This window comes from Cicer arietinum, chromosome 7, assembly GCF_000331145.2.
Source record: "Cicer arietinum cultivar CDC Frontier isolate Library 1 chromosome 7, Cicar.CDCFrontier_v2.0, whole genome shotgun sequence".
Classification (NCBI taxonomy): Eukaryota; Viridiplantae; Streptophyta; class Magnoliopsida; order Fabales; family Fabaceae; genus Cicer; species Cicer arietinum.
In genome coordinates, this window is record NC_021166.2 from 15,575,640 (window position 1) to 15,588,212 (window position 12,573).

Here is a 12,573-nt window from a genome sequence, read left to right on the forward strand (position 1 = left end):
TAATAATCTAGAATAATTAACATACATAAAATTATAATAATTTTTTAAAAAATTTTAACTTTTAACTTTAACTTTTTTTTAATTAATTAAAAATACATGAATAATTATACATAGTTCTATATCATAAAATTGTATATTATAAAATTTAAAATATATATATTTTTTCAAAAATCTAAAATATAATCCAAAATTAATAACTTTTAAAATTAACTATCATTTTCATTTTCGTGAATAGTGAAAACTAAAATTACAATTCATTTCTAAAATATAAAGGTAAACATGATAGGAGGGGTAAAAGCGTAAAACACACCACCATCGTCGTCTTCGTGAATAGGGTTTATGCCCGAAGATCATTCACGAATCTGACATTACTCAAACTCTTGTAAAAAAAACTCACTGAAACAATTACGCCGTTATGCATCTCAGAATGCTACTATAAAAAACAGAACATCTCAACAGCGTCTTTCCACCACTGTCACCGTTATTAACGATGAGGTATTCACGGTTCATACAATTTTCACGTCTCCGCAAAACCCTAACCCAAAACCCTAATTTCACTTCTCCTCAAATTTCAAGACCCTACATCGTCTCACCAAATCAATACCAATTCAATCGAAAATTCCAATGCGAATCTATCCCCACGCGCAATTACACCACCGCATCGCCGGAATCCGACAAGGTTTCACCGATCGTGGACGAACTCATGGGGTTAACGCTTCTAGAAGTAATGGACCTCGTTGAAGTGATGCGCGAGAAAAAGGGAATCAACGAGCTTCCGATTATGATGCTGATGGTTCCCGGAATGGGAATCAGGGGAATGTGGTGAAAAGGGAGGAGAAGAGAAGAAGGTTGAAAAGACAGCGTTTGATGTGAAGCTTGATGCTTTTGATGCTGCTTCGAAGATTAAGGTTATTAAGGAAGTGAGGACGTTTACTAGTTTGGGTCTGAAGGAAGCTAAGGATTTGGTGGAGAAAGTTCCTACACTTTTGAAGAAAGGTGTGACGAAGGAAGAGGCTGAGAGTATTATTGCCAAGTTGAAGGATGTTGGAGCAAAAGCTTCTATGGAATAATAATAATAATAAGGTATTAATTCATGTTGCTGATGATACATTAGTTATTAACTTTGTTTTTGTATATATGTGTGCGCGCCCGTGTGTGATTGTGATAAACTCTATGTTTCGTGTAGAATTGAGTGAGAGGATATTTTGCTTTATGCTATATTGCCCACATATATGAAATACAGACATTGGACACTGCACCGACACATAAACACTGGTAATAATTTAAGAAAATGATTGTAATGGAATGTAACCACATATGTCGATGATGATGCTGACAGACGTTGGACAGCCGACTCGTGCAATTTGAAGTGTTGTTGCTACATAGCTGCACACCAAATAATTATTTGGGGCATTGAGAAGTTAGTTCAATATGTGTCTTTGGTAAACAATTTAATTAAGGACATATTTAATAAGCTATTTTGGAGAGCAATGGGCATGCTATAAGTTATTTTTACAAGGGTACCCAAACACAAATATAAGTGTTTATATCATGGGATAAGCTCTGGTAAAATGTAAATAAGCTATTCCAAACACTTCCACAAACTGATAGTGAGGAGCCAGTATTGCATTTTTTTTATTGTGCCTCTACTTATGATATATAGGAAAAGGGATTTCAAGATATAATAAGGAATCAGCAAGTATCTAGGTAGTTTGTAAAATTAAATAAGAATTTTGGGAGCTAAAACCATAGCTTGAGGCTTATCTAAAGAAACTATTTGATATAAGTTGCTGAAAATGAAGTCATCATGTAGCTGGTGAACTTGTTGCTTATGTGAGGTGAAATATCCTCATAGATGAAATATCAGCATTTAGCCCCACCTGGACTATTGGTGTTCAATTGAATAGATAGACATGGGGAGATCTTACTCGAGATCTTTAGTTAGATACTCACATTGTCTGATATATTCTTATTTACATCTGAATAGTAATAAATAATAAATAATAAATAATAAATAATTTTAAAGTAAAATATACAATGACTATTTGTAGGGGAAGAAAGGAAAATAATTATTTGGTGCAGCACTTTTTAACAACAACCAAAGTTTGAAGCTCTTAGGTTGTGTGGGTTTAAATTATCCCTCCTTTAGACAAATTACTGTTGGTGAGCAAATCCTAACCAATTTCTATCTTTTCTGTATCTGTATGTTTTTTTTCAATGTTAAATCGATTCCTGCAATTGGTGTAACCTTTACTTTAAAGAAAAGGGTTGAAGTGTTGGATGATTGGAGATTGATAATTATATTGCCTAGCACTAGTTCTATACTGAAAACATAGACAACATAGAGTAAAGTTTCAAATTAGATATTTGCATTAATAATAAACAACATTTGCCTATCATGTTCTCTATGTTCATATGCATGTCCTGATAGTAGGGACAGGTCGTATGTACATTTTCTGTAAATACTAAAGGTTTTTGGCAATTTCAAGTTCTAATTGGCATTTTAATATTTGGTGTTTGTCTAGGAAAAAGCCAGGATGAAAAACATAACATGGCAGAGAGGTTTTGTTTTTGTAGCAGCTAGTGCCTCACACCCAAGTTTCCATTGGCAGGTGATGGAAGTCACTGAAGGTCTTCTCATGATGCAAAGCTGTTATAGTTTCGTGTATTTGAAAACTTTGTCGAGCTCATTATGTTCCTTCCTTTCTTCCTTTTTTATTTTTATTTTAACCGTGCTACGGGCTATTTTTGCCCTGAAATTCATTGATAATTTTTTAACCAATGTTGTAGAATTGATTTATGATGGTGGAATCGTTTTTTATCCCATTGGATGTCTACTGAACTACCATAACCTCATAATAATGTGTAATGGGCACTTTGAATTGGAGTTACAACTTACAACCTGATTGCAGTCTCTTCTTTAACTTGTTTTGGCTGTGTTCAGTTTGTAGTATCCTTTCCATTGGTTTCCTCTTGTGCGAATGAGCTCTCACGGATCAATAGATCGACTCTTGTGATATTACCATACTTTTTCTGTGCAATGTGCATGCTGCGCCCCAATTCCTTTTAATCTCATCTTTTTTGTGATTCTAGTTTCAAGCTATGAAGCATTGGCGCAGAACCTAATGAAAATTAACATTAAATTAATGCAATCTGATATTTGAGATTAAAATAGCGAAAATATGTAAGATGACATTTCATATTGCAAACACTTGTATTATGAAAACGACATTTAATCCTCACAGTCCAATTATCATTTATTAAAATCAGTGTTTAGAATTATTTTGAATTAAAAACATTTGACCTAGCAAGTTTCTTTTTCCCAATTCTCACATGTGATGTTGGCTTCTCGAGACATATCGAATGCTTACTCTCCTCCGTTGTTGCCGAATGTGATGCACTGAGACAATTGAAAATTTGCATCCATATCCTTTTAAAGCCTCTTTACACATTTAATTAAAAAAATGAAGATTGGGATTTTTTCATGTACCCAAAAAACATTGTGTATAATTACTACCAATTAGAATGAAGAAAATATATGGCGGAGATTCATGAATACAAATTAATGGATAAAATTCATTGAAATGTAGTAGGATAGAAAATTCATTTATTTAATATTTTTTCTGATTCGTTATTTTTTTTTAATTAATTTTTGTAGATCTTTAATAAGTGATATATTTTAATTTTTGTTACGATCACAACAAAAACTATAACAATATTTGATTATTACAATTCTTTTTAACAGTTGGCAATATATATATTCATTATAATATTCTTTTAAAAAAACCCATCCATTTAGCTCAAAAGATTTTTCTTACATGCTTTTAATTATATGTAAACTTTTGAAATGCATGGTATTTATCAAAGTTCACTGTACTTTCGTTTTTTCAACGGTTCATGAAAATAACTATACAGTTGTTTGAAAGATGTATATGATAAAGACTAACATTCATCATTTATAAAAGATAAAAGACAAAAATGAATAAAAAAAAAATATTTAATAAAAGATAAATGATCAAAATTATATTTAAACTTATAAAATATTACTTGGTAAAGTAAAGCTTATTCTGGTGTCAAATTCTCTAAAGACTTGTTATTTTTCGGATAAAAACAGTTTTTAAAAATAATTTTCAACTGTCAAAGTATTTAATTAAATATGTCAATAGTTGTACCTTTTTTTTTTTTTTATAATAGTGAGTCATTTTACTTGTTGTACTACTTAAACATTTTTATTTTTTTGAAGTCTAAATATATATTAAAAATTAATTATTTATATTAGGACTACACTAAAAATATCGAAGAGACAGAAATAAAAGAAATACGAAGCTCTTAAGTGCGTAAAAAACGGAAGAGAAAATTGGATTAAACTTCAACAACTTTCTTTGTATTTAGATAGAAATCATTTTCATGTGAAAACAGATTTCTTTTAATGGCAGTTGTATTGAACTTTGACAACCTTCCTTCTTTCTGTTCTGGTTGTATTAAACTTTCAGTATTGAGGTTTAATTTAAATATTTTTACACTCTGTTTATGATGATCATTGAAGTTTCCTTCTTATTTATCTTTTGTTTGCTTAAGTGATTTCATAGTTGGTTATTTTAAATACCATCACTTTGCAATTGTGTGAACATTTCAGACCATTATTGAAAAACTACTAATGATGTTTTTTAAATTAAATGTTTCAAATATTCCTTACAACGAGCTTTAAAAAGCATACAAAGTCAACATTGGCAAAACTTCAAAAAATACACATGAGGCCGACATGTCCAAACGAGAAGCATGAAACTTTCTCATTGTCCACCATAGACGAATGTTCATTGAACTAAACGTTACTTTTTTCTTCCTCTAAAATTTTAATATCCCCTCTTTGCCGTTCCCATCCCTTCAAACCACCATAGAAATGGAATGAACCTTCATCACCAATCACCATGTCCCATAACCCACTGCCATGGAAGCATGCACCAATGGTCCACCATCTCCTCCCTATGCGACCGCCCAAGTAAATAATCTATGGTAGACCAAATAGCCTAGAAGCCACCATAAGTATGATCAAATAACTTTTTCTTCCAAATAGACTTTTCAATATTATTTTACTATCAGTTATTGAAAATTAAAAGGATAAGATAATAAAATACTAGCTTTTTCAGACTCCTATTTTATCGTTCGGCACTATAACATAACAAAACTCGCTCAAAAGTATATCACTTAAGCTCTTTCCATAAGACCATAACTAAGTTGTCAAACTTTTAACCTCAAACTTAATGAACTCAGAAAATCAGAAGTATGTTGGGAGAAATCGAAAAAAGTTTACTATGATATGCTCATTTCCTCAGTTGATAAAAACATGTAAAAAAACTACTCTTTAGATCTAAAGTATACAGATGATAATTTAATACTAAGGTAGGTGTCGCAACAGAAGTAATTGCTTGGTAGAACTTAGAAACCAAAGAAGCCAAGCTCACTGGCTCTCTCCTTCTCAAATGTTTCGAAGTATTGATAGATAATTGTTACTGCAAGCAAAATCCCTGTCCCTGAACCAATTGCCCCCATAAAATCTGCCAACACGGTCAGGGCACCAATACATATGCCTCCAAATGCTGCAGCCGTGGGGATGTATCTGTTTAGCTCTTTCTGCAAGTTCGACTCACGGTGTCCAGGCATTACCATTTGTTGTTCCTGCAAATTCAAAAACATGTATCCGCTGAAATTTAAAGAGCCAACATAATAGATACTACTCACTCAGATGAACTTTAATACCAAGTGGAAATTCCCATACGACAAAACAGCATTCCCAGCAACAAACTCAATTTCAAAATCAAAGTTGCCAAAACTATTACCAAAACCATAAACCAACACATTGAAAACTTCATAAAACAAAAAAAAAAGTGCAACTCATGCACCTCCAGCGGGCCAGTCAATGCCCTTACAAGTATACTAGCCTTAATAGTTAAATTATAAATTTATATTAGTCTGAAAACTAATATTCAGTGCAGATTGGTTTAGCTAATAATTAATAAGGGTCACTCTTCTCAATCTTTTGAGTGGGTTGTAGGGAGTTTTTCATTTCTTGCTTTAAGCATTATTCTTGCGATGATATAAGGAGTATTTGTCTACCTCGTTTGATAATTAAATTTCCTTTTCATAAAAAAAAATATATTCATTTTCTTAACCACAGTATATTGGCTTCTAAAGAATGCTTAAAACCCAAGTATGGCTAATGTCTTGCTTCATGTAAGTATTATATCATGTTATCAGAGGAAACTAAATTCCAATGGCTCAAAGCATCATAAATTATCCTGCTTATCACCAGGTGAATCATTTCTCTTAAAAGTACAGATACTGACAGAGCAGGCTCATCAATTATTATATTGCAAGAAAACTATAGGTCGAGAAAAAAGTAAAGGCATGTGTGGGAAAAAATGCTAGTTAGTATACCTTCAACTGCTTGGCAACATCCCTAGCAGATGAACCAGAGACCTCAATCCAAGTTTTAGAGAACAAGGCACAGGCTGACAGCATAAACACAAGATAGAACAGTGCATGGAAAGGATTGGCTGCCATATCAGCTAAACTGCAAAATATATGCAGCAAAATAATATTAAATTTGGTGGAAGCTTTATATTTTATTAGTTTACCAAAAAAAGCCACGCGGATTAACATAAGTGTAATTGGAAGCATGTCTCTTACCTGGACGGTGCAGTGATATAGTATGCAATACCGCCGACAGGAATTGAATGACCACCTCCATATTCAGATTCCTTCCATTTCCCCAACAGATTTACAAGGAAGTTTCCACTGTACTTACGGTGGAGAAGCTGAACAATTCCAGTAAGATTACACTGTTACAACAGAAAACCCAAAAATGCTAAGCCCAACCTATCATAAAACAATTATTACCTGGGAGATAAAGTAGAGATTGGAAACAAGGGCAGACTGAAGAATAATGGGCATGTTGGAGGTATAGAACAGTTTGATTGGATATGAACCCTGCTGTCCACGGGCATTCTTTGACCTTACAGGCAAGACCACACGGAAACCTTGGAAGTATATCACAATTAGGAAGATCAAGACAGTAGCAAGAAGATTTGTCACATTGGGAAGATTCTGCCGGTAAAATGCTTCGCGAAGAGCACGGACCTTGTCTGTTCTAGTTATCAACAAATGGAACAAAGCAATAACAGCACCCTCAAATTCAGCTCCACGTCCACTATTAATGGTGGTAGGACTAAATGCCTTCCATATGATGTTTTCACTGTAAAAAAATAACAAGAGAAATCCTTCTAAGTTTTTGATAAAAGGTAAGATGCCGTGGTTAGTAGTTGCTGTACAAAGATTTCATAGACTAACGCTGGATATGTTTTATCGGCAGAGACTAAAAACCTACCAGATATTAGTCGCTATGAATAGGGAAATTCCAGAACCTAGACCATATCCTTTTTGAAGAAGCTCATCTAAACATATCACAATAATACCCGCAAAAAAGAGCTGGAGGATGATGAGGATGGCATTTCCCACTCCAAGTTGGCCCACACTACCATACATCCCTGAAAGAACATAGGCAACTGCCTCTCCGACAGCTATCAAAATACCAAGTAGCTTCTGTGCTCCGTTTCTGCCATAGAAAAGGAATTTAACTCAATATATATAGTATATAACACAATATGCCACCCAAAATAGTGAAAACCGCTAAAGACAACAGGAGATATAACATGACAAGTACCTAATAACATATACCGTTAAATGAAGGAATGCTTGTCAAATGGACAACCACGGCAAACAGTAGTGTGGGAGAGAGGAACAAATATATGTAATTATGATTTCATCTCATTGATTTCTGAATTTAAAAGTCGATTGATGGACTAAAGCTCTAACCAGAACCTAACTAAGACTCATAACTGATTCTATTGAACAGATTCAGTTGAGCATGGTCAGCAATCATGTGACGCTGTAACAGCTAAACTACATATGACTCAAATAGATGTAACAACAATAAACCACAAACACACAGAATAAATTTTAGAGTAGGATGTACTCAGATAACCACAAATGTAAAACCAGCTGAAATTACTGAAAAATACAAGATGTTCATTAAAGAATAAAAGTTGTAAAAAGAAAGACACTTACAAAAGGGCACGATCTTCTCGTACATTGTTGTCCACTTCAATGATCTTTGATCCAGCAAGAAGTTGCATGACCAGCCCAGAAGTCACAATGGGAGTGATTCCAAGCTCCATGACAGTTCCACGGTTTGAAGCAAGAATAACACGCATCCAATAGAATGGGTCTGCACCTGTTGTCGAGTGTATTCCATATAGAGGGAGCTGACTACAAACCAGGAAAATGAAAAGAGAGATCACGGTATATATGACCTTCTCTCTAAATGGCACTTTCCTGTCAGCTGTCTGAACTTCAGGAAGGAATGAGAGAAACGGTCTTACTAAGTGAAGCACCCTAAACCCACCTCCCATCTTATCAAACTATATCAATTGAACCTGCATCATACATTCAACATTAATATATGTAAGAACATTATAAAAAAAGGAGGGGAAAACCAAAATCTAGAATTTTAAATCAATGAAATGAGTGTTGGTAGCAATTAACGCGACTATTATTTATTACTAATTCCCTTTTTCTTTTACTGTATGAGATTTGGCAGAAGTAGGAGTAGCAAGGTTTCAATATGAAATGACCTTGACCTGCTAGAGACTTTAGCACATAATAACCAAACGCGCAATGTTTGGGAGTTGGGATAGTAGCAGGTTGGTTGCAACATTTACAAACCACCTTAAATTTACGACCCAATAGTTTCAGTTAGGAGTTTTTGAGGTGTTCCTCTAAAGCCTAAGCTTTTGTGAAAAATCAGAATTTGAATAAACAAAAAATAAGATTTCTGATTATAAGAATTTTTTATAATTGTAATAAAATAAAAAATAGATTCTGTTTTACATAAAATATTTACATTTAAATATAAAACCACTTGTTTTTTTTTATAAAATCTTAAAATTACTTTCTGTCAAAAGGTAAGACAAAGGGGCACTTAATACAAAAAAACCTTCTTTCAAATGGAGCATTCAAGTTCAACAAGACATAGGAAATAATGGCAATTGGCTAGCTTCAAATCAAACAAAAACAAAGCAACAAAAAAAAAAGTAAATTGAAAAATAACAATTTTGGTTGTAAAGTTAATCAGAATCCCCTAAGATTGGTCCCTCCCTCAATACATAACTTATATTATATTACCAGATTATTACTGAAACAGGTAATGTCAATTATCACTGAATTAACCTTCTTGTCCTAAGAGAGCATTGCATAGCTACATACACCGAATTAATACAATGTAATGAAATCTAGCCATTTTAACAATGAAGAAAAAATATTGGAGCTAAGCAATATAATCACAAATTGCATGCAATATTTTATATAGATAGATCTCGTATCATGCATTCAGAAGCAAAAAATATATATAAACCCTAATTCGCACATGCAGAGAGAAACGAAGTGGAGGCAAAATGATAATGTCAACTGGGACACGGAGAGATAGCAAGAAAGAGATTAATAAAAATAAAAATAAAAATAAAAATAAAAATAAAAATACAGAAATTGAAAACCTGAAAGAAAGAAAGAAGGACGGTAAGAACGAGGAAGCCAGAACGGTACGGAGGAGGGTAGGTATTTTCCGTAAGTTGCTGCTGAGTGGAGATATTAATATAAAAATGTAAATCATAAAATAAGATATTATCTATTCATGAACGTTCATTTTCGATTTTGTTAGTCAACTTTCGTAAAAAGTAAAAAGGTTTAGTATTTTATATTTTTCTATATTATTAATTATTTTTCCATATTAAAATTAAATTCTAAAATTGAGATATAAAAAACATAAAAAATTATGTGAAAGGAAATAATATTATTGAGATACATTGTTTCAATGAAGATAAGTCATTATTTATGTTTATTACCTTTATATAGTATATCCAGTCAAAATAATATATATATATATATATATATATATAATATATTTTTGAATCAGTCAAGAAGAATAATTAATAATATTTTATTATCAATAAGTAATTAATTAGAATTTTTATTAATTATAATTTAAGTTTAATGATCATATATTATCATATAAATTACTTTATATTAACAATCAATTCAAATCTTTAATTCAATTGTTATTCAATAATGTTAGTTATAATTATAATGTGAGATGATGAAATCAAATATTTATATTTATGGAATAATATTCACCTATTAATGTGTTTCCTTTTTTTAAAAAAAATTAACGTATTTGTTGTTTATGCGGTGTGTGAGATAACTATATTTTACATAAAAAATTTAAAATGACATATTTGTCAAGATAAAAGTGAGACCAAAACAATATTCCTTTTATATATATTTTTATAGATTACCTTTTTGAGAATTGAGTAGAGATTAGGACTAAGTATTAAATTTGTGTATAACATATTTCATATGTACCAAGCTACTCATAAGTATTTAATGGGAAAACATGGACAAACGACACATATAATTGGTTGTGTTCTCATAGATGTACTCAACTCATCACGATACTCGTGCAAGTGAAATGATTAGTCACAATTAAATTAGGTTGCATAATAGCTCTCACTATTGGGAAATTACTTCTAAGCCACATAGAAATTTATCAGTATAAAATCTCTAAAGTTTAGCCTCACTCGAAAACTCGATAATAATCATCACAAGACTCACAATTTTGTAAATCTCAACACATGACCAAAAATCTTTATATCGTGAAGTATGTCTGATAACTGTTGGTTCAAAACCTTCACACTTATCTTCCATCATTTATTGTCATAAATAATTCATTGTAGAAAACAGTGCCTTCACAGAACAAATGTGAGTTAAGTATATTACAATCATATAATTTATGTATCATGTTCATACAATTTATATCACATTCACATCACGCATCTCACTTAATCACAAGATAACACATAGAATCAACATATTAATGATAATTAAATAACATGTATATAGAGTTAAGACGATAGCATATTACAATAATATACAATAAATCACAACAATTATATATTAATATCCACAACAACGATCTAATAAGGTTTTTAAATTCTTGTATTACTATTATTCCAAATATTGAATCTTGTTCATTTATTTAACTTAATAAGACAATAACCTTGGATGGTTTGAGAAATATGATATTCCGGTATATATATATATATATATATATATATATATATATATATATATATATGAATCAATCACGTGAAAACTACTTTTACATAGATAATTCCATTGAAATGTTCTAGTTGAGTACGCCACACTCGTAATTCGATTTCTCGTGATCGCACCACTCTAACTTTATAATTTGTTGGACAAAGAGAATGAAAGAGTTCAAAATGAGGTTTGATTGGTCGAAATCAACATTAATAACACATATAGGAAATAAGCAACTATAATTAAAAATATTACATAGTGAGACTTATCGATTTACGAAAAGTATCTTAACGAATGATTGACCAACACAAGCTCTCGATAAAGTGGTTGTATGTAGTTATTTGGGAGAAAATAGTGCATTTTGAAAAAATGGTTGTTGAAAACCGTACAAGGTGAAAAATGACACAAATATAAATTTGATGCCCATTTATATAGTTAGAAACCAATGTTTGTATGCACGCGACGAGAGTCTTTGCATTGATAATTCGAGCATTAAACCTAACATTTCATGTGTATTCTTGCATGGAGAGTCGATGCATTTAAATGGGGTATTTATGAGTGTGTCGTACTGCGGAAACGACATTTCAAACTGCGACATACTAGATAGTTAATCCCAGATAGCGGTGCGGTCAACTCCGGAAATCGGGATAGCGGATTGCGGGATACTGGGATTTTTTAGACAAATTATAAGAATAATACTATATAAACATGCATAATAAAACAATGTCTCAAACTCATTAACATTTATAAATAGTCACAAAAAAATAAACATTCATAAATTAAAAAATAAAACAGAAAGAAGCAACAAAAAAAATTAAATTAAACTAAAGAAATAGAATTAAATAAATAAGTAACAAAAGATTAAAAAAAATTAAATTAAAAAAAAAGAAGTAACAAAAAAATAAATAAAAATAAATGAAACAGAAGAAACAATTAAAGTTAAATTAAAAATATAGAAAAAAAAAACAAGAAGTAGAAAAAATGTAACATAAAGAGAAAGAACTAAAAATAAAAGAAAAATTAAATTAAAAAAAAAAAGTAAAAGAAAGTAACAAAAATAAGAAATTTGATTGTACAAATACATATCAGAGAAAGAAGTAAAAAGAAGAGAATATGTGACGAAGAGGAAAGGTGTAGAGGAACAGGAATGACGAACACAAACAAGTGACAAACATGAACAGGCGCGACGAACACGAACGAGAAGTCGAACAGACGCGGCAAACACGAAGTGACGGACACAAAGGACGACGAAACAGCAGAGGAAAAAGACAACTAACTCTGAAATTTGAAGGACAATACCAAAATTGCCCTTAAAATATTTTAAAATTTAAGAGTAAAATTGGTTTTTCATAGAAAAATAGATGA

At 31.5% G+C, this 12,573-nt stretch overlaps 2 protein-coding genes across 3 annotated transcripts; one reads left to right on the forward strand and one right to left on the reverse strand.

The window, feature by feature from the left end:
• Nucleotides 1–349: 349 nt before the first annotated feature.
• Nucleotides 350–2,826, forward strand: LOC101506798 (uncharacterized). The gene is given in 3 exon segments (XM_012718265.3): nucleotides 350–819; nucleotides 821–1,083; nucleotides 2,526–2,826. Coding segments are annotated over 2 exon segments (579 nt in total). The 5' UTR covers nucleotides 350–490; the 3' UTR covers nucleotides 1,071–1,083; nucleotides 2,526–2,826.
• A 2,458-nt stretch (nucleotides 2,827–5,284) lies between these two features.
• Nucleotides 5,285–9,762, reverse strand: LOC101507135 (uncharacterized). 2 transcript variants are annotated; one of them, XM_004509260.4, is made up of 7 exons: nucleotides 9,609–9,762; nucleotides 8,125–8,492; nucleotides 7,385–7,612; nucleotides 6,898–7,252; nucleotides 6,688–6,815; nucleotides 6,436–6,571; nucleotides 5,285–5,676 (listed from the first exon to the last, which is right to left on the reverse strand). In XM_004509260.4, exons 2-7 carry the CDS (start codon nucleotides 8,466–8,468, stop codon nucleotides 5,437–5,439), a joined length of 1,431 nt encoding a protein of 476 aa, XP_004509317.1. In that variant the 5' UTR covers nucleotides 8,469–8,492; nucleotides 9,609–9,762; the 3' UTR covers nucleotides 5,285–5,436. The 2 variants fall into 2 exon arrangements, with proteins under 2 accessions (XP_004509317.1, XP_004509318.1); XM_004509261.4 differs by lacking the exon at nucleotides 9,609–9,762 and adding an exon at nucleotides 9,482–9,597.
• Between the last annotated feature and the right edge of the window lie 2,811 nt (nucleotides 9,763–12,573).